We start from the raw sequence: 25,799 nt of genomic DNA, 5'->3' as shown, positions 1-25,799 counted from the left end.
ATCTTTCCAGAAACCCCATTAACGAATGGGAGGCATTCAAAAGCCACAGAAGTCATGTTATGGGCTGCATGTCGGTGTCCCCTCCACCACCCCCGCACCCCAAATTCATATGTTGAAAGCCTAACACCCAATGGGATGGTATTAGGAGGTAGAGCCTTTGGAAGTTAATGAGGTTTAGATGAGGTCATGAGGTTGGAGTTCCCCCCGATGGGATTATGTCCTTATAAGAAGAGAAAGAGATTAGAGCCCGTTCTTTCAGCCATTAGAGCCCGTTCTCTCAGCCATGTGAGGATATAACAGGCAGGAAGCCGTCTGTAAACCAGGAAGAGGGCCCTCACAAGTTCTCAACCATGCTGGTACCCTGATCTGGACTTCCCAGACCCCAGAACTGTGAGAAATAAATTTCTATTGTTTGAGTAAACCACCCAATCTATGGTATTCCATCATGGCAGCCTTAACTGACTAAGACATACCACTAGGTCCCAAATGTATTGAGATGATTCTAAAGAGTCAACCCAAAGAAGGTACAAGGCTCCTTCCTAAAAAATAGTGAGTAGCTCTGGAGCAAATCGTAAATTTCACTGTTAAGTTTCCCTATGTGACAAATGATGTGAAATTCCAATAAGCCTCAAGTACTGTTTTTACTTTCTGCTATGGATTTCAAGGTATAAAATACATGTGGGGATAGAGCCAGGAGAGCAGTTTCCAGGCGCTCAGCCTCACATGGAAAGGTGCTGTCTCGGTTATTTGATGGCCATCAGCTGTAATCAGATGGCCATCCACTGTGGCTTGGTGGCCATCAGCTGTTACCAGTTAGTCATTAGCCACTAATATAACTGCCGCGGCTACGCTAGCAAGCACGGATTGTGGCTAGCAAGGCGGGTTGGTTGGTTGGCTGGCAGAGATGCAGATGGTGGATTGCGGCTAGCAAGTGGCATTAGCAAGTGCGGATGGCGGATTGTGGATCGTGTGGATCCTGCTTCCTGTGTCTCGCCTGGCCGCCAGCGAGACTGGGGTGCAGGAAGAACCCTTATTGGGGTACTGGCGGATGTTTGCTTTTGTGTCTTGACCAGCCGCCATTGAGAATATAGTGGTATGACTCCCCTATCTATGGCTCCATTGTTGTTCCTTTTTGGCCTCATCATATCCTGTGTTCTTGTGCGGGGAGTGGGAGTTGAGATCCAGCATTACAATATACATTCTCCTAAAAGCTAAAATGAGTGCTGTAAAGAGTTTTTTATTCATAAGTAAGCAAATGCAAGCTCCTTCTAGAGGAATGACTGACAGGTGTATACAAAGTGAAATTAGTGTGAAGATTCAGGACCCCATAACATCCAAGGGAGGACCAGGCACTCTCAAAGTGAAAGTTTTCTATATATACCCTTTTAAAAAGAGAAGTTTAAGTTCCCTGATACAGCAAATCTGCAATGTGAATGAGAACTGTACGGTATTTTTTGTAGATTAGGTGCTCCTGCAGAAGTGATGAAGGGACAGAAAGGGAAAGTAGCCAATAAAGCACTTGCTGTTTAAAAAGTTACCACTCTGTCATCAAAATTAAAAACTTTTGTATGTCAAAGTACACTAGCAAGAAAGTGGAAAAACCCACAGAATAGCAAAAAGTATCTGCAAGTCATGTATGTGATAAGGGTCTAGTATTCAGAATAGATAAAGTACTCTTACAACCCAACAATAAAAATACAAACAACCTAATTAAAAAGTGCGGAAAGGATCTGATTAGATATTTTTCCAAAGAATATACACCAAAAGCCAACAAGCACAGGAAAAAATGCTCAATATCATCAGTCATCAGGGAAATGCAAATCAAAACCACAATGAGATACCACTTCACACACATCAGGATGGCTATAATCAAAAAGACAGATAATAACAAATGTTGGTAAGGATGTGGAGAAATTGAAACCCTCGTACATTGCTGGTGGGAGTATCAATGGCACAGCCACTGTGGAAAACAGTTTGACGGTTCCTCAACAAGTTAAACATAGAATTACCATATGACCCAGATATTTGATTCTAGGTATATACCCAAAAGAATTGAAAACATGTCCATACAAAAACTTGTACACATTCATAGCAGCATTATTCGTAATAGCCAAAAAGTGGAAACAACCCAAATATCCATCAACTGATGAATAAACAAAATCAGTATATCTGTATAATAAACTATCATCCAGCCATTAAAAAGAACAAAGTACTGACACAGGCTACAACATGGATCAATCTTGAAAACACCATGCTAAGTGAAAGAAGCCAGACAGAAGACGACATATTGTATGATTCCATTTATATGAATGGCCCAGAATTGGTACATCTACAGAGACAGAAAGTAGATTCGTGGTTGCCAGGTGATAGGAAGACAGAAAAATTGAGAGTGACTGACTACCAGCAAGTACGGGATTTCTTTTTTGGGTGATGGAAAGATTCTGGAATTAGATAGTGGTGATGGTTGTACAGCATTGAGAATATACTAAAAGCCACTGAATTTGTACACTTTAAAATGGATAAATAGTAGATTTTATGTTATATAAATTTTACTTCAATTAAATAAATAAATAAATAAATAAATAAATAAATAAATAAATAAATAAATAAAAGGTACCAAACTAAGAACTACTGTTTCATCTCACTAGGGAGGCCTGGGAACCTGTGCAAAGTGATCAGCGATATTTCATTCAAGAGGTGAGGAAGCTGGGGTATTTACACACCAACTGTCATCACTCAGTGACTGGAGGTTGCTTCAAAGGGGCATTAATTCCTTGCACTTCTGGCCTGGCTGTAAAAGGGGCTCTGGTGGCCAGGAAAGTTCTGGTCCATAAATGTTGCTGCTGACAGTCAGGCCAGTGTGCCCCAAAAGGGTATAAGGCAAAGAAGTCCAGGCAGTGCACAGACAATCTGCTCTTTTCTCATCAAGCTGTCTTGGGATTAAATAAGAAAGTCTATAAAATGCTTCACAGCACTAGACACAGAGAAAGCTCTCAGTACATGTGAGTTATCTTCACAGAAAACTCAATAAGTTTCAATAACTTGATCAACACTATATAGCTAATGCAAGGCGAAGCTAGGATTTACGCAGATCTGTCTACAGGACACAATCTTTCCCATACAGAATTACATTAACCAAATATACACTGACCAATCTTGCGAACATACTTATGGGACAGCAATCACGTCTTGATGGCAAACATCTTTACATCTTTATTCTCTCCTCCCGCTTAGGTGCCCTTAGTGGGGGAAGCAGCTGCTTTTCTCACAAAAAGACCTTGAGGGCTGATGTTACGTCTGCTCAAGTTGCCTGGGTCTAAATTGTATGGGGTTTGTTGTGGAAGTGCTTATCTGAGATTCAAAGCCTGCACATTTGCTGACAATGTAATCCAAAGGAACAAGCTACACAGACACCTGAGACTGCAGGAGCAGCAGGGCAAAACTTTCCTCACTCACATGTCAGTCCTCCTGTTCTCTGGAGTAACCTGACTTTCCTTTGGCTCAAAAAAAACAGGTGCATTAGCAGAGGAAAATGGCGAGAATCTCCTCCCAAAATGCCCTGCATGAACTCCCAACCGAGGGCCTGCCCGAGGGCTGACATGAGGATGTGGGGCTGCAGAACCCAAGCCTACCTGATCAGATAGTGGTTGATAATAGTGTCGAAGTAGCTGTAGTACACAACATTGTTCACATGGCCGTACTGGTCATTGTCCTGCCACCTTGTCTGGATGGGCAAGAAGTACCCATAGGCCTCATGGTGACGAAGACAACCCTCGGCTCGTTGGTTCTCTGATGATGTAGCCAAGAAACGGATATTCTTAGGAAGCAGCCTAAAAACCCAAGAGGCCATAGTTGGTGATTGCTGCCTTGGAGGGTACCTTCAGGAAAAAGAGCAACAAAGGATAAAAATGGCCGTCAGAAATCCTGATTTATTTTTACAAAAGCAATTATATTAAATTTTGGCCATTGGTTTCAAAAGGAAATTAGGTTTTTTCCCCAGGAAATAAATCTTCCCTGATAATCCAGGTCCTTGTCACAAACCTGTTTACTTTTCAAAGGGCTCCTTACTAAAAAGGCTTTGGCACACACTGACGGAAACAAGTGAAGCTTTTGTTTGAATTTGACTAGTGGGAGTTTAAAGCATATTTGTATAAGGTCTTCGGTTCCACAGAGTATTTTCAAGGAGGGTACGGATTCTGACAAAATCTATAACACAACTGAAGGCATAAAGACAGAGCCCAGGAGACCAAAACAAAAATAAAACGCTTGTCAGACAACATTATCAAAACTGGGCCTATCAATTGTAAGTATTTTTTAAGTATATTAATCCTCTTTTAGAACAAAAGTAATGCCCTATAGAAATTTTTAAAAATATGCCTAAACAAACAAAAGAGAAAAAGAAACAACAACCTAACAATACCAGCTGTTAACATTTCCATGTGTATTATTTTAGCCTTATATTTATATATCCGTATAAATACCCTTAAATTGGACCATAGTACACATGTTGTTTTGTAATCTCTTATGCTCAACAATAGATTATTATATTTAAATCCTCTCCTACATCATTTGTAATGTTGAATTCCATTATGTTCCATTGTATTGAAGCACCACAACTTATCAAATCCACTATTGTTGCGTATTGAGGATTTTGATTCCAATTTTGTTCACTGGGATTGGAATCTTCGTAAATAAATATTCATACACACCCATTTTCTTAAACTAATTTTTATTATTTTCTTAAAATAAATATCTAGAAGCAGAATTGCTGGGTCAAAGGGCAAATACATTGCCAAGGGTTTTGATATAAATTAATGCCCTCCAGAAAGGTGGTGCCAATTTACACCCTCCCCAGCAGTGTATGAACAGGCCAATTTCCTTGTCAGTTTTGAAATGCTTTGTCAATTTGACTGTGTTCTCTCATTTCCATAGAAATTTAATGAAATGAGCTAAGTGGAAAGATGACTGCTGCTACAGGCTATGATGAAATAACCAGTACAGAATAACCCCTCTGTTTGAGAACAACTATAAAAGCAAGATAAAAGAAAAGTTCTTTGAAGGTATGAGGAAATAATCAAGGTGGCAGGACTTTACAGGCTGCAACCCTGGGGACAGGGTAACACAGTGAAGTGAGCCTTGCGTTTGCCACTGCTGTTTCTCATCAGGGTATTTGCCAATTCACTGTGTGGGAAATAAAGGCTGAAGAGAGAACAGGACCTAGAGCTTGCAGTGGGCTTGCTGTGTTGGGAGAGCTGACAAAAATTGAAAGGCCAACATCCTGGAGAAGAGTGAGCTGCAGAGTGAGCCTTATAGTGCAAATTCCTTTCAAGGCATGTGCTGACTCCTAAGCTGCTGGTGCTCTGATAAGACAGAGAAACCAGCGGAAAGCAACTGCTACAAGATTAAAAATCTAAGGAGAAAATAGGAGTCTCATTGTGCTGAGGACACAAAAGTTAGCTTTCAGGGCTGCTGAGGAGGAGGGCAAAGACCCCAGACTTTCAGTTTTGACCCAAGAAGGGCTACTCCCTTACAGTGAGGGCAAACTCTAAATTGACCAGCCTTCATCAAGGTTATCTATTCAAACATCATCTGTTAGCCAGTGGAAAACTAAATCATCTCTGCAGGAAAATAACACCACTCAGAGTCTCTACAACTTTTTATATACAAAGTCTGAGATTCAATCGAAACCTACCAGGCCTACCAGGAAAGAGGAACAAATGACCAAAACTCAAAAGACTTTTTTTTTCCAAAAAGACAGTAAGATAGTCCCACAGACTCACACAAATTTTAAAATAACTATTATTAATAGGAATCAAAGATAAAGGGCTACTATCCATCCCAAATACATAAAGAACTCTAAAATTAAGAGGGGGAAAAATCACAAACCCAATAGAAAAATAATCAAAAGTCACAAACATACAATTCACAAATGAAGATTTTTAAATGACCTTTAAACATATGAAAAGATGGACAACTTCTGTCATAAGAAGAAAAATGTAAATTATAACTATGCTGAGATACCATTTCTCAATGATTAGATTTGATAAAAATTACAAAGCTTGATAATACATTCTCTTGACAAAGCCCTGAGAAAAAGACATTCTCAATAGATTGCTAGTGGAAATGTCCCATCTTATGGGAGGAGAAGTTGACAATATCTAACAAAACTACAAGTGGGTTATCTTTTGCCCACATCAAAAATTTACCTCGAAGATACAGCTTCAACAGTACAAAAATACATATGAACAAGGTATATCACTGTTTTTTTGTGTGTTTCTTTTGTTTTTTTTTTTTTTGTTTGTTTGTTTTTACATCACTGTTTGTAATTGAGAAATATTGGGGAAAAACACACATAGGACACTGGTTGAATAAACTATGATACAGTCACACAATGGCATATTATGCAGCTGTAAATAAAAACTAAAGAAGATGTGATACGGCATGATTTCCAGGATATCTTTGTTGTCAACAAAAAGAAAAAGCAAAGTGCAAAAGACTATACATATGCTACTTCTGTATAAGAAAGAGAGGAAATAGATAATATAAAGGTATTTATTTATATTTACAAAAAGGAACTCAAGAAAGTTGAACCAGAAACTAATGAGAATTCCTTACCAAAGTGGATAGGGTGGAGAAAAGAAAGTAACACTCCTCTGAATATAGCTTTTTGTGTAATTTTCAGTTTTGGAACCATGTTAATGCTTTACATACTCACAGTAAGATGATGGCGGTGATGGTGGTGATGATGATGATGACGACGATGAGGATGACGACGACGACAAAGTTAAATTAACAATGATGGAGGAGAAAGAAACCTAAAATGGAATATAAACAGAAACAAGTGAGCTTAACTATATTTCAAATAAATAACACAATCACACTAAAAGGGAAAAAAAATAACTAGTTTTGAATACAGGGTTTTGACTATATAGATTCAGTCTAAGACAAAACTCTTCTAACAAATATTGAACACTAGTTAAAAGATGTGTATTTTTATAGTGGTTGGATTAGCAATTCTGACCTTCTTTCTGTGAATCTAAACCTGGGATAATGAGAGAATACTCTAAGGATAATATCAGCCAGGTTTCTCACTTGGAGAAAGGACTTAGAAACAGAGGAAAGAAGAAAACTAAAATGAACCTTCTAGTGTTAGATTAGATTCGGGAGTACAGTATGAACTCCTAGATTAGGGATAGAGATATAATCCTGTTTACGCTAGACCTATTGAGCCTAGATGCATTGGCACTCCAGTAGAAGATGAGCACACTTAGTGTCCAGATCTTATTTTCTAAATACCATTCTCCAGTAAAAGGAACCAGGGTTCCTTGAAGAAATGACTGATTCCAATGCCAGGGCAGATAAGGTAAAAGGTAATCCTGGAACATCTTAATGTGCCAGAAAGTAAAGAAATGTTCAAAGAATGATGGGCATGGCAAAAGTTCTTAAGAGCCAGCTTAAGTGGGTTCCCAATGGCCAAATCTGGAACATTTGAGCATCAAATTAAAAAATGAGATCAATGGATTACAACCCATTGAATTAAATAAGAACTCTCAAGTCTACCAAATTAACAAATGGGAATGAAAGAAAACTTATCTCTTACATAAGTATGTCAAGTAATAAATGCAGAAAGAATGGTAGACTTAGAAAACAATCATTCTGAAAACATCATAGTAATAATTAATTCAGTCAAGAATCATCAATGGATGTTAAAATATACTGGGTACAAATTTGATGAGAATCAAAATATTTCCATTGTCTCAAAGTATTTCCCCTCAAATAATTTATTCATTAGAAATCAATAATAGTAATATTATGGTAACTCACATTGGCAGACATCTACTTATCTAAGTTCTCAAAGTTAGTATCACCAATAATGAGTCAAATGAACATCATGTGCCTCCTGATATAATGGACTGAAAAGGCCACAGTATCACTTCTGTGTTATTTCTACCAACAATGCATTGTCTGAATCTACCCGCGATGAAACATCAAGCAAATCAAAATTGTGGAACATACTGCAGAGTAATTGTTCCACACTCTTCAAAAATATCAAGATCATGAAAGACAAATAAAGGCGGAAGAACTGTTTCATTCAAATAAATTAAACAGACATGACAACTAAATACAATGCATGATCCTAGATTACATACTGGACTGGGAAAAAATATGTACCTATAAGGGACATTATTGAAATAATTGATAAAATTTGAACTGAGACTGCAGATCAGATAATAGTATTTTATCAATATTAAACTTCCTAATTTTGATATTTGTACTATGGTTACTTACATTAAGAGAAATTTCTTGCTTTTAGGAAATAGAAAACCAAAAAAATTAGGAATAAAGAGGCATGACATCTGCAACACCCTGTCAAATGGTTCACAAATAATGTATATGTGTGGGAGGGATGTGGGGAATATATGTACATGGAGGGGAGGATGATAAAGAAAATGGAGGAAAAAATGTAAAAAGTTGGTGAATATAGGTAGAAGATATACAGTAATGTGTTATACTATTTCTACAAGTTTTCTGTATATTTAAAATTATGAAAAAAATGATCTACTGTCACCCCAATACATTTTAATTAAAAAAAAGAAAAAAATTAAAAGTTACCCCCAAAAAGCTGTCATTAATGTGTTCAAAAACAAATTTAAAAAATTGAAAATTTTGCCAGAGTATGGGAATCTATGCAATACAACCATTTTATTATGAATTCAATAGATAGGTTATTGGTCACAGTAGAAGAGAGAATTAATTAACTGCAAGATAGGTCAATCTAAATATTCAGACTAAGATACAAATTAAAGGGATTTAAAATTCAAAACAAACACAAGTGACATGTAGGACACCACTATTTTTAAAAAGTAACATAATTGTTGTAACTAAAGTTCTAGACAGACAAGAGGGAGATAATGGTTAAGATGGAATATTTGAAGAGATACTGACAGAAAGTTTCCCAATAATGAAAGACATGAAGCCACAAATTCAAGAATCATTATGAACCCAAGCTGGACAAATTAAATTAAAAAAACAAACATAATAAAACTGCTGAAAATCAAAGACAAAGAAAATCTTAAATGAAGCAAAGAATAATAAGATATTTTACCTTCAAAGCAACAACAATAACCTGACTTATTCAATGGAAAAAATGGAAGAAGACAAAAGAATGAAGCCTTTAAATTTCTTAAGGTAAATAACTGCAGAGTTAGAATTCTATACCCAGAGAAAATATCCTTAAAAATGAAAGCAAAATAGTTATTTAACAAAAACTGAGAGAATCTATCCCAAGCAGACCTACACTAAAGGAAATGCTGAAGGGCACCCTTCAGGAGGAAACTTACCCTCAATGAAAGCATAATAATGCGGAAAAGAATGAAAATCAATGGAAAGGGTAGAGAAGTGGGTAAATTTAAATTAATATTGACTGCTTAAAACAATAATATTAATATTGTCTTGGGAGCTTAAAATATGTATAGAATTAAAATATCACACAACAGTAGCAGAAGAGATATGAGGGTAAACTGAATTATAGGGTTGTAAAGTCCTGGCATTTTTTAGTAAGTGGTAACAATCCTAATTTTAGGTTGACTGTAAGTCAAGAATCCATGCTGTGACCTCTGGGATAATCACTAAAATAATAGGAAAAGGATGTTTAATTAACATAGGAAAAAAACTCAACAATAAAAAATACTTTTCAAATCCAAAAGAAGGCAATATATCTGGTTAAAGGACCAAAACACAAACAGTAAGACAGTGGCTTTGAATTTAAAAATAGCAATAATCACATGATTATAACAAAATCTTCAAAAAATAGGCAAAGACTCTCAGAATAGATTTTAATAAATTCAAGTGTACGTTATTTATAATAGACACATCTTAAATATAAGGACACAGAAATTTGGGAGTAAAAGGATGGAAAAATCGTACAAATATTAAGAAGAAAAAAGGCTCGTATAGATATACTTTAATTATATGTTTATACTAGTGATAGACAAAACAGATTTTAAGGCAAGAAGCATTATTACATATAAAAGAGAAACTTTTGGTAAAGATAAAAGGTCAATTCAACATGAAGATTTCATAACATAGCTTCAAATACGGTTAAAACTAACAAAACCAAAGGAGTAATAGACAAATCCCCAATCACAGTGGGCAGCTTTAACACACTTCTCTCAATAGCTCAAAGAACAAGCAGAAAATAAATTAGTTAATATATAGAAATACAGAATTACATGATTAACAAACAATATGGCATCCAACAATTGTAGAATGCATTTATTTTGAAGTACATATGGAATAGTTACCTAAATAAAACATATATTTATTATAAAACAAGTCTCAACAAATTTCAAAAAATTAAAATCAGAACATGTTCTCTGAGCACAGTGGAATTAATCTAAAAATCAGTAACCAAAAAAAAACTTTAAAAATCCCTACATGCCTGAAAGCCAATTAATAAACTTGAAATAATCTATGAGGTAAATAAGAAGTAACAATGGAAATAAGAAAACTTTTTCAAGAATGATAATAAAAATATGACAAAAATTGTGAGATATAGCTAATCTGTACTTAGAGAAAATATCATATTAAGTGAAAATCTAAGGATAGAAATTAATGATTTAAGGATCCATCTCAAGAAGCTTGAAAAAGAACAGCAAACTAAACTAAAAAAAGCATAAAGAGCTATAATAAAGGTAAGGACAAAAATCAATGAAGTAGAAAAAAGCAGAGCAGAGGTCAGTAAATGTTTTCTGTAAAGGGACAAATGGTAAATATTTTAAACTTTATAAGCCATAAAATATATCACAACTACTCAACTCTGTCATTGTAGTCAAAAGTAAGCATAGACAATACACAAGTGAATGGATATGGCTGTGTTCAACATGACCATATTTACAAAATAGGTGATGGCTCAGATTTGACCCATGAGCCATATCCCTCTAACCCTATAACAGAGGGATACAATAAAGCCAAAAGTCTGTTCTTTGAGAAAAGAAGACAAATAAAATGGATAAAGCCCAGTAAGACTGTAAAGAAAAAACAGAGGATACAAATCACCAATATAAGGAATGAAAAAAGGGACATCACTACAGAGCTTGCACAAGCATTAAAAAGATAAGATGCTATAAATAACTTTAGACCAATAAATTTGATAATTTAGATGAAATGGACAAATTCATTTTTTAAAATACTAATTTACCAAAACTGACACAAGAAAAAATAGAAAATCCCAATGGTTCTCTGCCCATTAAAAATATGAATGTATAATTAGAAGCCTATCTGCAAAGAAAATTGCAGGCCCAGTGGCTTAATCGGTAAAGTACTTAAACATTTCAAGAAGAACTGACACCAATATTATACAAATTATTCCAAGGAATGGATAAAATGAGATCAATTCTGAACTCATTTTATAAGGCTGATATAACACTTGATACCAAAGCTTAGCAATAAAGACAAAATATTACAGGAAAGTATAAGTATAAAGCCATACAAATAGATGTAAATATTTGGCAAAATCAAATTAAAATAGTCACAGATCAAATCCCATGATGTATATAAAGCATAGATCTCAACCAAGTTAATTTATAACAGTAATACAAAGCTGTTAACATTTGTAAATCAATCAATATAATTTACCCCACTAATTAAATAAGAAAAGTTATATAGTCACTAAATAGTTTTTTAAAAAGCATTTGATGAAATTCAATGTCCATTCATGATTTTTAAAAATTTAAACTAGGACTAGAAAGAACTGCCTTAAATAATAAAGAATATATTTTTAAATCTACAGTAAGTATATTAATGGTAAAATAGTGCAAGCTTTCTCCCCTGAAATCGGGAATGAAACCAGGATGTCTGCAATCACCACTTTTATTAAACATTCTACTGTGGTCAAGGAAAAGAAATTTGAATTATTTAAAAATATTTTTAACTCTCATTGTTTATAGATGATATGAATGTATACATAAAATATTCAAAATAATATACAAATAAACTATTAAGGATTAAAAAGTGGATTTAGAAAATCACTGGATAGAGACATCATACTTAAAATCAATTGTATTACTATATACTAACACTAAACAATTGGAAAATAAAATTTTAAAACAATACCATTTACATTAGTACAATATAAGCTATCTAAGAATATCTAACATCAAAAACACCAGCTAGCTAGGAAGAAAGCTAATAAAAAATGTAGAAGACCTGTACATTGAAAACTATAAAACCTTGTTGAGAGAAATCTATTTTGTAGTTTCTACTAAAATTGTACAAATGCATATCCTATGATCAAGCAATTCCACTCCTTAGTATATAGCCAACAAAAATGCATACATATGTCCACCAAAAGACACATCCAAAAATAACCATAGCAGCATTGTTCACAATGGACCCAAACTGGAAACAACACAAAAAATAGATTACTATTCAACAATGAAAAATCATGACTTTCTGCTGCACACAATCACATTAAGAAATCTCAAAGACATAATCATGAGGGAAAGAAGCCAAACAAAAGAGTACCTGATGTATGCTTCCATTCATTTGAAGTTCCAAGACATCAGAAGTGAGCTACTGTGATAGAAATCCAAATGATGGTTACTTTTAGGTGGAGGACAACTGGGAAGTGGCAGAAAGGCTTCTGCAGTGTCAGTAATACTCTACACCTTGGTCTAGATGGTGTTTACATGGATACGTTACTTTGTAGAAATTCGTCAAGCTTTTTCACTTATGAATGTGCTATACTTCAATTAAAATGTTTCCCCAAAAGTGTGCTATGTGGAGAGAAGTTAGGTGATTACGCTAAGTTAAGTCTCGAGTGGTCTGAGCAGTTTTCTCTTTTTTTCTTTCTTCCTTCCTTCCTTCCCTCCCTCCCTCCCTCCCTCCCTCCCTTCTTTCCTTCCTTCCTTCCTTCCTTCCTTCCTTCCTTCCTTCCTTCCTTCCTTCCTTCCTTCCTTCCCTCCCTCCCTCCCTCCCTCCCTCCCTCCCTCTCTCCTTCCCTCTCTCTCTCTCTCTCTCTCTTTCTGTTTTTTTTTTTTTTTAATACACAGAGGATTAATCTCTTGTCCATTCACCCTAATGCCAACTCAGAAAACTTAAGGAAGTCCAGATTCTTCTTTACTCACGCAGGCCTTGTTATATTGGTTGCTTTGTGGATATGCACATAACATACAGCCCCAAGCAGGCACTGATGAAAATGAACTTCAGCTCTCACATAGTAGAAGAACAAGTAATGACTTAGAATCTTTGACGATCTGAAAATAACCTGCCCTCTAAGTGACATTAAAAGGAGAAGTTTCTTAAACTTGTACATTTTTACATTAAACTTTCCTAAGGCATCAACACTGCTTCATCGCCTGTATCTTTTGGTCACACACAGGCTAATACATATCCATTTGAACACACACACAAATCTCAGACTAGAAGAAAAGCTCTGTGTGATACTGAGTGCCAGGTGGCATTTTGACCGACCACTATGAGAAAGTCAAGGGAAACCATTTTTAAAAACCATTTTAAAGAACTGTATGAACAAGTAGCAGAGCACACCGACATAATCCAAAGAAAATCAATTTTGACACCCACTTCATTGATACTCGGATCTTACAAATAATATTTTGGGCTTTCCAAATCCTTTGGGAATGCGCCTTGACTCCACAAAGAAAGTCACCACAAAGGGGCACTTTTCTGATGTCTAAGTGTGTCGGGGAGGAGGATCCTGCCATGCAAATAAATTCCCAGGAAGCTGTGAAGATATTAGCTATTTTGCTCAATTTATTCCAAGCTGAAACATAATAGTACATTATAAATCTGTTTTGATTTTACTTAATCTAATGAAAAAATGTTCATCTTTTTGATAAGTGCTCATTAGCCATTTTTTTCTGACATAAACAGACAAGAAAGATGTTCTTGTGCTGCATTTAAAACGCAACTCAGCTAATTACAGTGCAATGACTCAAAGAACAAAATCAATGCACTGAAGTTTCTCACTTGAATTGTCTTTATAGTTGAATTAAAAACCTAATAAAAAAATTTTTTTAAAGGGCCCTAGCAGTGTGTTTTACACTTGGGTTGAATAATGTTTAAGTAAATAAGGGCAAAATTCTAGCACATGATATACATTTTTAAATTTTCTGATGTTAATTGCTCTCTGAATAGTGGAGGAATTTACCAACAAAAGGGTATGTACTTGGGAGGCGGGGTATTCTCTTTGGAAGTGGTGACAAATGTGCATAAGCAATTCCCCTTATATAACCTGTCCTTTGTGAGACCAAAAGCCAACAAGTAGATAGTATCTGGTCAGGGTTGGAGCTAGGCTAGGGCCAGGGAATAAATAACATGGAACTAAGGGATCCATATAAGAATCAAAGTTACTTACAGCCCAAGCTTCTGCCCGGACTTTTAGAAATATCAGATAGTTTGGGCTTTTTGAATCACAGAGTGTGTATTAGTCTGTTGAAACGTTATCCTGGATGACAATATTAACGCCACATCCCAAAATGCTTGGTTTACACTCCAGGAAGAATTTCAACGAGAGTAATCTGACTCCTCGAGCATCTTAAATCTGACTATATGGCCCAAATGATCACGTCATTGATTGGTTTAAAATTTGCTTTTTATTATAAAATATATTTACCTGAAATTAGAAACTTTAAAAATTATTTTAGATCTATGACACATAAATTATGTGTATCATACCCAAACACCCAGGCAAAACATCCCAAAGTGGAGTAAGTAAAATTAATTTCTTAAATATGTCACTTCTTCCTATCCTCTCTATGAAGTCAGTATGTAAATGAATACATGTGGCTTTTTAAAGTCTCGTTTGAATGAACAAACAGAATAGCAAGAGAACAGTCGACTGCCGAGCTCATTGGACGGATGGTTGTCAGAGTCACCTTCACAAATGATTCTGCTAGCACTTCATAGTCATTAGACGTCGGATACCAAGAGAAGACAGACATCCTGTATCTTGCAGGAATTCAAATTGCTCTAACCCGCGTTAGAAAATGACTGCTGTTCATTCATTAACAAAGCTGTAGGCACAGTCTGACTGCACCCTGAGGCAAAAAGCAGAGCTTGGAGGTTAGGAATTCAGGGTGAAAAAGACAGAGATTCAAGTCCCAACTCCTCCGCTTGCTCTGCAAGGGAACCTGGACAAGAGTCTTCACTTCTCAAAGCTTCATAAATGAATACATAATGGGGGAAAGAATACCTACATTGCTGCTATGAACCTTCAGTGAGATGATCAGTGGCAAGTACTTAGCACAGAGCCTGACACAGCACCAGGATTCAAAATTTTGCTGAGATTAATGAACCACCAATCGAACGTGAGTTTTGAGGATCTTTCCAGGAGTAAGGAGCCATTCTTCTCCCTTTTCACCTTGTATCATTTTCAACATGCCTGGGCTCTTCGCAGTGAAAAGGCAGACCGTTTCCATATCATAATACCTGGTCAGTTTCAGGTATCAAACCTACAATAACTTTGTTATTATCATCCCAACCTAACAAGCTCTCTTTATGAGATATCACCCCACAGTGTCCGCATGTATGAGAAATGCAGTACGTGATACATTCAGTCACTACGAGTCACTGGAAAGCTGCATCTTTTCTGTAATTCTCTTGCTGGGTTTATATTTCCATTAATACTGCTTGGCACAAAGGAAACATTTACCAACTTATTAAATAATAGAATGGGCCATATTTGTTTCACTCTGTTTTGGCTAAGGCAAATGAAACCATCAATGTTTCCCAACCCTATACATGCTTATCAAGACTGACCCGGACACGTCATTCCTCCCCATTAATATAAAAAGCTAATAGTCACCCACTATTGAGTGCTTACTAAGTTCTAAGAACTGTGTGGAATGCTTTCACGGACTATCTCATTTAATCCTCACACGATCCAAGACAACAGGTGCTGACACCCTATTAGGGAAGTAAGACTCAGAGAGGTAAAGCAACTCATGTAAGGCCATGCAGCTAGTAAGTGATGGAGCCAGGATTCACATTCAAGTTGGTCTGACTGCAAAGTTCATGCTCTTTATCACAAAGGTATAACACCAGAAAGGAGTCACAGAGATTGTGAGCAAACATGTCCGGGAGGCATTCACATCAGCAAAAATTAATTCTAATGGGGAAAGAATTAGATACCAATTAAGTGTTATTCTTTTCATTTTGGGGATCAGCTGGACACTGTTTAACAAGCTCATTCTTTCATTTGTTTCTGTATGTATTTACAGAACTACTATGTAGTGGGCACTGTGCCAGGTGATAAAGATGAAAACATGTTTCGTAACCTAGATTTTCAGTTATTTCTCCCAGGCCTTGTCCAAAGCCCACGGACATCCATTACGAGTCCTTTCCTCAACTGCCATGCTTTAGACAAGTACAATGGGCTGGAAATAGAGGAAGCAAGATTTTCTATATGTTATACTAGCTTAACAAATTCTCTTTTTCCAGTTCCTCAGGCACTTTGGCTGTCTGCAATTCCCCCGTGATAAACAACACATATGAGGGGCTTCACAATTTTCCTCAGTTTTCCAGACTCATCTTCCACTGTTCTCCACCATATACCCTAAATTCTACAAATACTTCCCCAACACACAGCACAGGCTCCTTCTAACCTCTACACTTTTGCATATGCTGTTCCTTCTGCACAGCATGCGTATTCCCCTTAAAATTTCAATTTACAATGCATGACCCAGCTCAAACATCACTGTCTTTATTACATCCTCCCTGATCATTCCCCCATCTCTGTACACAGCCTTCAATAATCAGACTGAGATTGATGATCACCTCCTTCATTCATTCTTTCAACAAAGTATTCCTGGAGCTGAGACAGACGAGTGAACAGAATAGACCAATATCCCTACCCTTAAGAAGCTGGCATTCTTGTGGGAGAAGACAGTGAAAGTAAATATAATAAATAATTAGATTATATAAAATCTTATAAGCTGATAAGTGGCATGGAAAGACATAGAGTAGGATAAGGAGAAAAGGGGGAGGGCTGCTTGCAGGAGGAGTTGAAATTAATAGCCATGGTCTGAGTAGAGCCAATTAAGAAACTGACAAAGACATGCAGAAGGTGAGGGCGTCTGGACTTTTTAAAATTCCTTTCCATATACCATTTTGCAATTTCTCATTTGCTTTTCAGTCTTCGTCATTAATCTGGGAGCCACCCAGTGGCAGGGACTAAGTAAATTATCTTTTTCTCCCCCATGTATAATACTGCACCTGGCAAGAATTGCTCAATTTACTGTTTTTTGAATGAACAAATGAAAGAAACAAACTCTTCACAGGCTCCACAGTCAGAGAATCAGTCGCTTCTCCTACCCCTGTATTATTTCAATGGTATTTTACTTTGTTTGCCTTTAGTTTACCCAAATAATCTTTCTGTCCTCTAAACAGTGTTCTCCATAGTAGGGGATAAGCATCAAAGGGCTACCTAGGATGATCCAGTGACAAGAAGCATGGGGAGGCAGGAAGGAAATACCAGCATTTCTATTCATGCTGATTTTTTTTAATATCAAAACTAAGAGAAAAAAACAGCAACAGCACAACTAGAAGACAATATATGGGTTGATGCTGAACCCTCACTCACGGCGGAATCTGAGATGTCCTAAGGGAAGGGGGAATTCAACTCAAGAATGGCATCCCCACTTGGACAGGGCCCACTGCTGTCTCTGTTTTTGTGTACAGTATGCCCTCCTAGCAGGCACTTAACAAATATTTGATGACTGAATGAATACTGATGAGTATTACAAATAATCAAAGTTCTGCAGAACTGAACTAAAACTTGACTTTGCATCTCAGTGACCCCTGGTAAGGGTTGGGGAGGACAGAGGTGTCAGAGAGAAAAAGGGCTATGCCCATTATTCAAGTCAAGACATTCCTGTTACCTGAGTCACCTTGGCAAGGAATGTGGCCCTGGTCTATATAGGCTTAGAGGAGAAGGAAAAACAAGATTTCTTCCCTGTGCTGCAATCTGTCCAAAGGAAGAAACTTTTTCATGAGGCTCTACCTCACCGCCCAAGGTTTCCAACCTCATAAACAAAAGTTTCTAGTACCTGAGAGACTCTCATGTTGAGTCCAGCCCGACTCGGGGGAATGGGCCACCCAGGAACCAACCCTCTGTCCTGATGGAAAGTAAGTGACCGTGACCTCCAGTAGTGAATCTTTGTCTACAAAACACTACAAAACTCTGCCCCTGGACTATGGCATCCTGAATATGGCCAAGCAGGGTGGTAATTAGAGATGGGTAGCCACTGTAGCCCTGTGGTACAGGCCCGCCGAGCTCACCCCCAAACCTTCTCTAGGGAGAACAAAGCAAGGGTGTGACAAGGAACCCACTGACAACTGGACTACCGGGTTCTGATCAAACTGTGTAGTTTCTTCCTCCTTCTCCCCTCCCCCCGGGGTTGGAGGCCTAGTATGTGAAGATGACAGAGGAAGGCAATCATTTTAGCACAGTGATAGGAGACACACAGTGAATTATTTACCATATTTTGCAAACACTCAGCACCTAAAGAAGACAGTATGGAAACCCCCACAAACCCATCATTCAGTTCCCGGGTACCACCGGGTCAAGAACACAATGGAACCAACCAGCATAGAAACGAGGCAAAGTCTGAGGACTGGGAGTACACAAATAAAAAGTGAAGAGACTACAAGGGAGGTAGAGAAAAGGTGGGAGGGTCGAGAGAGGGATGAGTTACTTAGCCTCCCTGAACCTACTTCTCCATCTACAAAATGGGAGTAATAAATGTAAAGTCCTGAATTTAGGTATAAAATGTCACATGCACAAGGAAGAGGGATGTCTAACGAGAACCAGGGGTTTTAGTTGACAACAAAGTCAATATGGCACAGTGTGATGTATGCCATTGTTAAAAAAACAACTCCAGTCTCCAGCCACATGAATAGAAGTAAAACTGTTTGCAATCAATAAGACAAGAACATTCATTTCTCTTCTTTCTGCATGACTTTGAGGTACAATGTTCAGTCGTAAGAGCAACTCGCATAAGTTCCAGCGGAAGTGACCAGCCTGGCAAAGGCCTAGAAATTGCAGTACCTGGAATGGTCACGGTGAGACCTGGAAGGATGGCTCCCACTATACACAGAGAGCCCAACCTTCTGACCGTCTTGGCTCATGCCTCACGTTTTCGGCAACTGTGGCCATCATTAGCCTCTTCCTGATTATGAAACCACCCTCTATTTATCTACCTCACCAAACAAGAAAGGATTTCACTAAACAAGTCAATTCGATCTAATAGTTCATGTGTATGTATGTGTGTCTGTATCAATATAAGCATTTGTTTATATCCTGCCTCATTCTAATGGGATTCAATGTGGTTTACAGTGATATACATAATCACAAATGCAAAAGTACAGTGGAGAATAGACAAGAAAGATAAATATTCTCTTATTCTACCTCTTCTCCTCCCCTACCCCCATTTTTGCCGTAGGTTCCCAAGTCACAGTGCCATCCAATGTGACCCAACATCTGCTCTGAATGAGGCTGCCTCAGCCTTGGCAGCCTGAGTCAAATCTATGCAATCAGCTTTCTCTTTTCTAGCGCATTCCTTCCATCCTTACCTAGTACCATCGGCTAAGCACTGGAAACCCAACCGTGATAAGACAAGGCCACCTCCCCCAGAGGGTTCACAGTCCAGCAACCACCTTCTTCTCAGTGGATAGAAAGTTTAAGAAACTGGCAATGTTGACTTGGAAAGCGTAAATTCTGGAGACACGGGATTGCTGTTTCCAAAAATTTGAAGGGTTCCCATATAATTTCTCTCTTTCTTGTGGTTTTTAACTGTGCTATTTTAGGTGCACTTTTACTTAGAGGCTTCAACTTCCTTTTGGATCTAAGTAAGTTATAACCTAGAAATAAGTAAATACAGGGCAACGATATAGCAGAGTGGTAAAATGCAAGGGTTTTAGTGTCAGCTGTTTTGGTTTCAAATCCAGGTCTGGCTATTAACTATGACTTTAGATTAGGTTAGATTACTTAGATTAGTCTTTGGGCTAGTTACTTAACATTTCCTCGCATCAATTTTCTCATCTTTAAAATGAGAATATTGGCACGTTGTAAAGATTAAATGGCATGATGTATGTAAAGCACTTAGCATGGGGGCTGGCACATAAGGGTCCAACCAACAGTAGTAGCCAGTTATTAAACATGAGCATATTTGAAGACAGATGATATAGAAAAAGAAATCGAAATACCAGTGAGCTTAATTGTGACTTTATTATCATAAACTCTACAAACAAACTCTGGGTTTCCTTAGATTGAGATTTTTACTCATTGGTATAAAGAATAATTTTCTAACATCCAGAACATTTAAAACCTGCAAAATTAGAAACTGCAACAATGTGGGGGCAAATTCTCTGCTATTACGAATTGACAAGCACCAGAAATTCACATACTGCACTCCACCCCCAATAAGAATTGTCATGGAGAGGAAGATGGGCTAGGTGTCTTCTAAATTCCCTTCCCACTGTAAGACTCAGAGTTTGAATTAAAATCTACTGGAGAGTGAGAACAAAAGAATCATGCCAGCCCCCGAGGAAGGCCCTCCTGTCAGCCTGACCTGAAAAGACTTGCATAGAGGAACTGAAGGCAGAGTTCCGAAGCATCACAAAGATAAGGCATTCCAAGACCTGGGCAGACTCAGTTGGCCAGAGGCCAGAACGTAGAGTGCTGGGTTATTTTTGTTCGGCTCCTAGAAACCAAATGCAAATCTAATCAACAATCAATCAAGATTTATCGGATCCAGTATTATGATAAGCTTCAGACATGGTCTCAGAATCAAGACTGAGACATGGGAAATGGGCTGCGAGATCCTTAAGGATGACAATGGCCAGGAACCTTCCTTTGTACCGAAAGAGCTGGGCTGTGTCCTCTGAGGCATAGGTCAAACGTCAGTGTTTTCAGTGACAAGCTGCCAGGCCTGGGTCTCATTCAGAGTCCTCATTCTTCAGTCCCTTTTCTAGACAGTGAGGGACATGCTTTGAAGAGCCATAGCATTCAATTCTGAAGACAGGTACTACGTAAAGCTGCTGGTGGTGACGGTCCTCTCAAATCTGCTTCCTTTTACAAAATATTTATCCGGAGCCCTGGATTGAATATCTTTAAAGTGTGCACTTGAGCTCTTGGAAAAAAAGTACATTAAAGCCAAATAAATAAAAAACAACTGAAAAATGCCTGCCCTTATCAAATAATTTTAAAATACGCTGTTATTTTTAAAGCTACTCTCCAGTTCCTTACAGATGAGTGTTAACTTAGTTCTCAATCAAAAGCTTTTTTTATGCATTTAGTCCCAACTTGTTATGCTGCCTACAAAATCTGCAATAAAGCAATTAGAGGCTGGAGAATAAACAAAATGTGTTCTGTAGAATGGCAGGCACAGGAAGCAGATCAAAAATGTTCACACTGTCTGTCAGGGTGTTTCCTGGCTTTTTCTCTGTTTTTGTTCATTTATACTAATGTGTGGACAACAGGGTTGAAAACATTTTGCTAAGAATGAAACGCTGAGATTTATACGTAATTTCTAAGCTTATCCTTGGGAACGAAGCCACAATCTGTTTTCAGACAAGAGTAAAACACTTGCAGTTCCCTTTGAAAAACAACGTCCAATCTTCCCTCAAATTGAGATGCCAGAGCAACTAGATTGTGATTTAAATCAGAGCACAAAATTAGTCCAGGTACACCAGTGTGGAAGGAGAGGCAGAACGGACACTGGTAAATAGCCTATGAATTCAAAATGTAGAGTCTTCCCCCTGCTCCCAGCCAATTTTGACTTCCAACAGACTGGAGAAATAAATTGGCAGTTCACCTACGATTCACTGGTAAACAAACATTTTTCACCAGCTACTTCACGACCATCTTTTGAGCTGAGCCTTTTAAAATTCCATAAAGGACTGGGGTGTAACGATAACTCTTGGAGTTCACAATAATTGTTGGCAGGGCTCTAATGAAAAACAAAAATCTCCACCTAATTCCAACAATTTGCCATAGTAATGGAAGGCTTCATATTTTTAATATTACCATGGCATGAGAGGGAGCTAGAACCTCAGTGAGGGGCAGGGACAGACAACAGCAGCTAAAATAGTGCAACTCCTGGTTAAATCCAATGAGATTCGGGTATCAATTGGGTTCAAAAAGCGTAAATATGGACTAACATCAAGGATGGACTTGGCCAAACACCTTCTATTGTAGCAGAAAAGAGCTGACCATTCTGGTTTGGATAGAGGCTCTGCCAGCTAAGATTTCTTTGTTCTGTATGGATCCATTTGTTGGTTCTTCTTACAAACTGGATGAAGGGTTTGACTTCCATATTCCCATAAAACTCAGGACACCTGGGGATAATCATAATCCCAGATTCATCCACTCTTCTCTTCAGGTTCTGTAACCAGTGAAGACCTCTGCGAGGCAGAGAACTAAGGGATTGGGGGATCATTCTGATTGAAGGAGTTTCTATTCCACAGAGGTGCCTTTATCTTGGCTAATATGTCCCACCCACAGGTTGGCTGGAATCAGACCTCTCTTTCCAAGGCAAGGGCATTTCAGGACTCAGCCCAAGGTGGCATCTATTTAGTCCACAAATTTGCCATCAATGGACCACACAATCTGCCCAACAGCGCTTGTGTGGCTCTCCCTCCGCCTCTTCTCCTGTGAAAGGCAGTGATCCCAGGCAAGGGGACATAGCCAAAGATGAGAGAGCCTTCTACAAAATAATTTTGCAAAGATTCAGGGAGGGATAAGGGGTAGTGGTGATTTGCCACCAAATCTAACATCCTAGCATTATATTCTGTCCAAATGGGTGTTTGTCAAAAATTATACCAAATGCTGGGAAGCGACAATCAACTGAAAGCAAAGTGGTCTTTCCTCACAGAAAGGTTTCAAATTCACTATCTTTTTTTGTGTGGAAGATGTAGGTCGGGAGGTAGGGAAGCGGGTTTTTAAAAGGCACAGCAGATCACAAATGTGCCAATCTAACATTATCAATGGCATCTCATCCCAGATGGCAAGTGAAGGAGACACTGGGATGTAAGGCACCTAAACATTTGCCAACAGAATTTGAAGACATTAGGAAAAAAACAAAAACAAACAAGAATCCTTAAATTGCATCATTTAAAAGGCACATAGGTCTAAAAGCCATCTAAGGAACAATTTTAACAATAATAGGCATCTCAGAATAATACGAACTTCCAAATGCAGAGAATGGGGATGCTGACTAAATTCAAATCTGTTCAGGGACTTTATTCCAGGGCACGAGGCTGAGCTTCTGCAATATACATAAGTGGGGTGTAAAGTCAATGGGATTACATTTTCCTAATTATTTTCTGCTTAAGCTTTACAGCACATACACAAAATGAGATCAGCCGGGACTTGCCTTTCTCACAAATCACTCAGATTTAAACATTGCTCAAATAAACAAAGCAGGGGTAGGGGGAGGGATGGTGGCACAAGACTGGGAAAAGACAGAGAAGGGTTTCTTCAATCACAGTTGCAAGGAACAAAAACCTGGAGGGGGAAAAGAGTTGTTGGACCGCCACCAAATCTTCCCCACTGGAGACAAGAGCCCATCTGCTGAGCTCGGCAACTTCCCTTTAACTACCATTCAGCTCGCGTCTCTGCAGAGATCTGTCTACAGAACTGGCAGATGGACCCCTGCTTCCCCGAGTCGCTGTGTTATTTGTTTAATAAATTTAATTAATATCCATACTGCATTGGATTGCTCCCAGAAAAGGGGCCAAAGAGCTCCCTTTCCCCAATAGCTACATGATGAGTGATTTCCCAGAAAAGAGCAGATAACGGTGCCCCGGGGCCACTGAAAAAAAAATTTAAAGCACCATGTGCTTACCTTACTTTGCATGTATTAATTTTTTGCAGTACACTAATATTCTCTTGATGGGTATTTTAACTTTATGAAATTATGCAGTCCTGAAAAAAAGGCAGATTACCTCTCCTTTCTGATCAGTTAGATTGGTTGGAATGTTTTTAAAAGAATCTAATTTAACCACACAGTCAATACATTTATTTATTTCCCAAAAATGGTGGGTCATGAATGGTAAGGAGGTTTCCTTTTGGTGAACAAATAGCTCCACAACATACCGTTGTTAACAATTTGAAAAATCTCCCTGGTCATATTGAATTTATATTATTTCCCAAACTGAAAAACGCAAACAGGGGAAATAGAAAGGGTCTTAGGCAAAGTCAAGGCAGTAACATGCTCCCTTTTCATCAAGTGGGGTGTCAAGCTGTTTGGTGATGGAATTCCTGCTATCAAGTATGAATTAAAACAGTGTTTTACTCGCCTGGTTATCCAATGTTATCCTTTCTTTCTTGACAGCATAGTTCATTTTCACTTAGATTTACCATAGTGTGTTGCATGACAGAATAGCCCTTTGAGGATATAAAAGTTTAGGAAACATTATGTCAAAGAAAGCTAAACAGGTTTCTTCACTGCAGGACTTCTCAGAGCCTTCAATGTCCTAACAGGCATACTGTGAATATTCCTGTCGGGGGGATGGGTTCAATATAGCATTTCTGCAGCATTTAGCAGACCCAAAACCCAGGCCTGTTTGATTCTCCACTATATCCCATGGCATAATTCAAGGCCTGGCAGACAGTAGGAGCTCACTGATACTTGTTGAATGAATGAATCAATGAACAAATGAATGAATGGGAAAAGAAGTAAAGCCCCAGTGCTTTTGCTTAGGGATAATCCTTGGGCACCTGAACCTAATCACTGATAAAATTTTATTTAAAAACAAACGAATAAAATCACCTCCATACTAAGGAAGAATTGAAGTTACTTGACTTAAACATTGAATTTGGAGGGTTTCACTTTCCAGGTGCTATTTCCTTCTTTAAGGTTTATGCTACATTTAAACTCTTCTCCACTGCAAAATATCCTAAACAATCCCCCCATTCCTTTACATGTCATGAAAACCTGATCTTGGGAGAATTTTGTAAACCTCTCAGCTCCTTGGCAATACCCTAATTTATTTGTCTTTGATATATTTAACCCCTTCCTAGAAGGAATTCAAGTAATGAATTCAATTCAACCTTAGGCACTGAGCTGATGAGATTTAAAAAAAAAAAAAATTACTCCTTTCAACAGAATTATTTTATATACAAATGCAAAATTATTCTTAGAGTTTATTGATAATCTCAGTGTTAAACTTGTTAAATTGAAATTAAAGGCTGATTTCATAGGACAAATTAAAAATTATTTTCATGTAGGTTAACGCTTGTGCATTTTGTCTAAAACAATCCTCTATTGCTCCTTTTTCTTACGTAATTTTCCTACAATACTTGATCTTGTTGATACAGCACTGAGTTCACTAGTCTTTCATAATTTCAGACAACTACAGCCCTTCCTGCTTATTTGATATTCATGGAGAAGACAAAAACTGCCACTGGATCCTACATATCCAGAATACCTAGGTAAGAAAATCTCTCCTCTAGCTCAGCTGGCTATTCATTTCTAAACTTAAAGAAAAAAAACGTTCTGTTACCTGGTAGTGCTTCAAGCTACCAATTGCAGTTTTATGTTGAAAGATCTCAGAAGGCTTTGCTAACATTAAAACCTTTAAGAGTAAAAGAAAAAATTAGAAAGCCCTTAAACAAACAGTGCATTTTTTTTAATTTCCTGCATCAACATGGTTCTTGAATTGGGAGAATAAATAATCAATAAATAGAACTCAGAAAATACTATGGACTAGGTTTTAGGAAGTAGGGGGAAGAAAGGAGGTGCAGGAAAATGATATTTAATGCACGTCTACTATGT

At 37.7% G+C, this 25,799-nt stretch overlaps 1 protein-coding gene across 6 annotated transcripts in view; it reads right to left on the bottom strand.

Annotated features, from left to right (window-relative positions):
* The window catches only part of LOC117029879 (uncharacterized), a 172,525-nt gene that overhangs the window by 91,887 nt on the left and 54,839 nt on the right, over positions 1 to 25,799 (bottom strand). For 4 of the 6 annotated variants that reach the window (XM_033119150.1, XM_033119154.1, XM_033119151.1 and 1 more), the window contains 2 exons: positions 6,716 to 6,815; positions 3,633 to 3,878 (listed from right to left, as the gene is read on the bottom strand). In XM_033119150.1, the coding sequence (XP_032975041.1) occupies positions 3,633 to 3,850 (218 nt within the window). In that variant the 5' untranslated portion in view covers positions 3,851 to 3,878; positions 6,716 to 6,815. Of the gene's footprint in view, positions 1 to 3,632; positions 3,879 to 6,715; positions 6,816 to 12,525; positions 12,554 to 25,799 lie in introns of those variants that run through there. The other 2 variants (XM_033119153.1, XM_033119155.1) reach the window with 2 other exon arrangements.

This window comes from Rhinolophus ferrumequinum, chromosome 11, assembly GCF_004115265.2.
Source record: "Rhinolophus ferrumequinum isolate MPI-CBG mRhiFer1 chromosome 11, mRhiFer1_v1.p, whole genome shotgun sequence".
Taxonomy (NCBI): domain Eukaryota; kingdom Metazoa; phylum Chordata; class Mammalia; order Chiroptera; family Rhinolophidae; genus Rhinolophus; species Rhinolophus ferrumequinum.
Note: the sequence above shows the minus strand (reverse complement) of the source record. Positions and strands in the feature narration are given on the sequence as shown.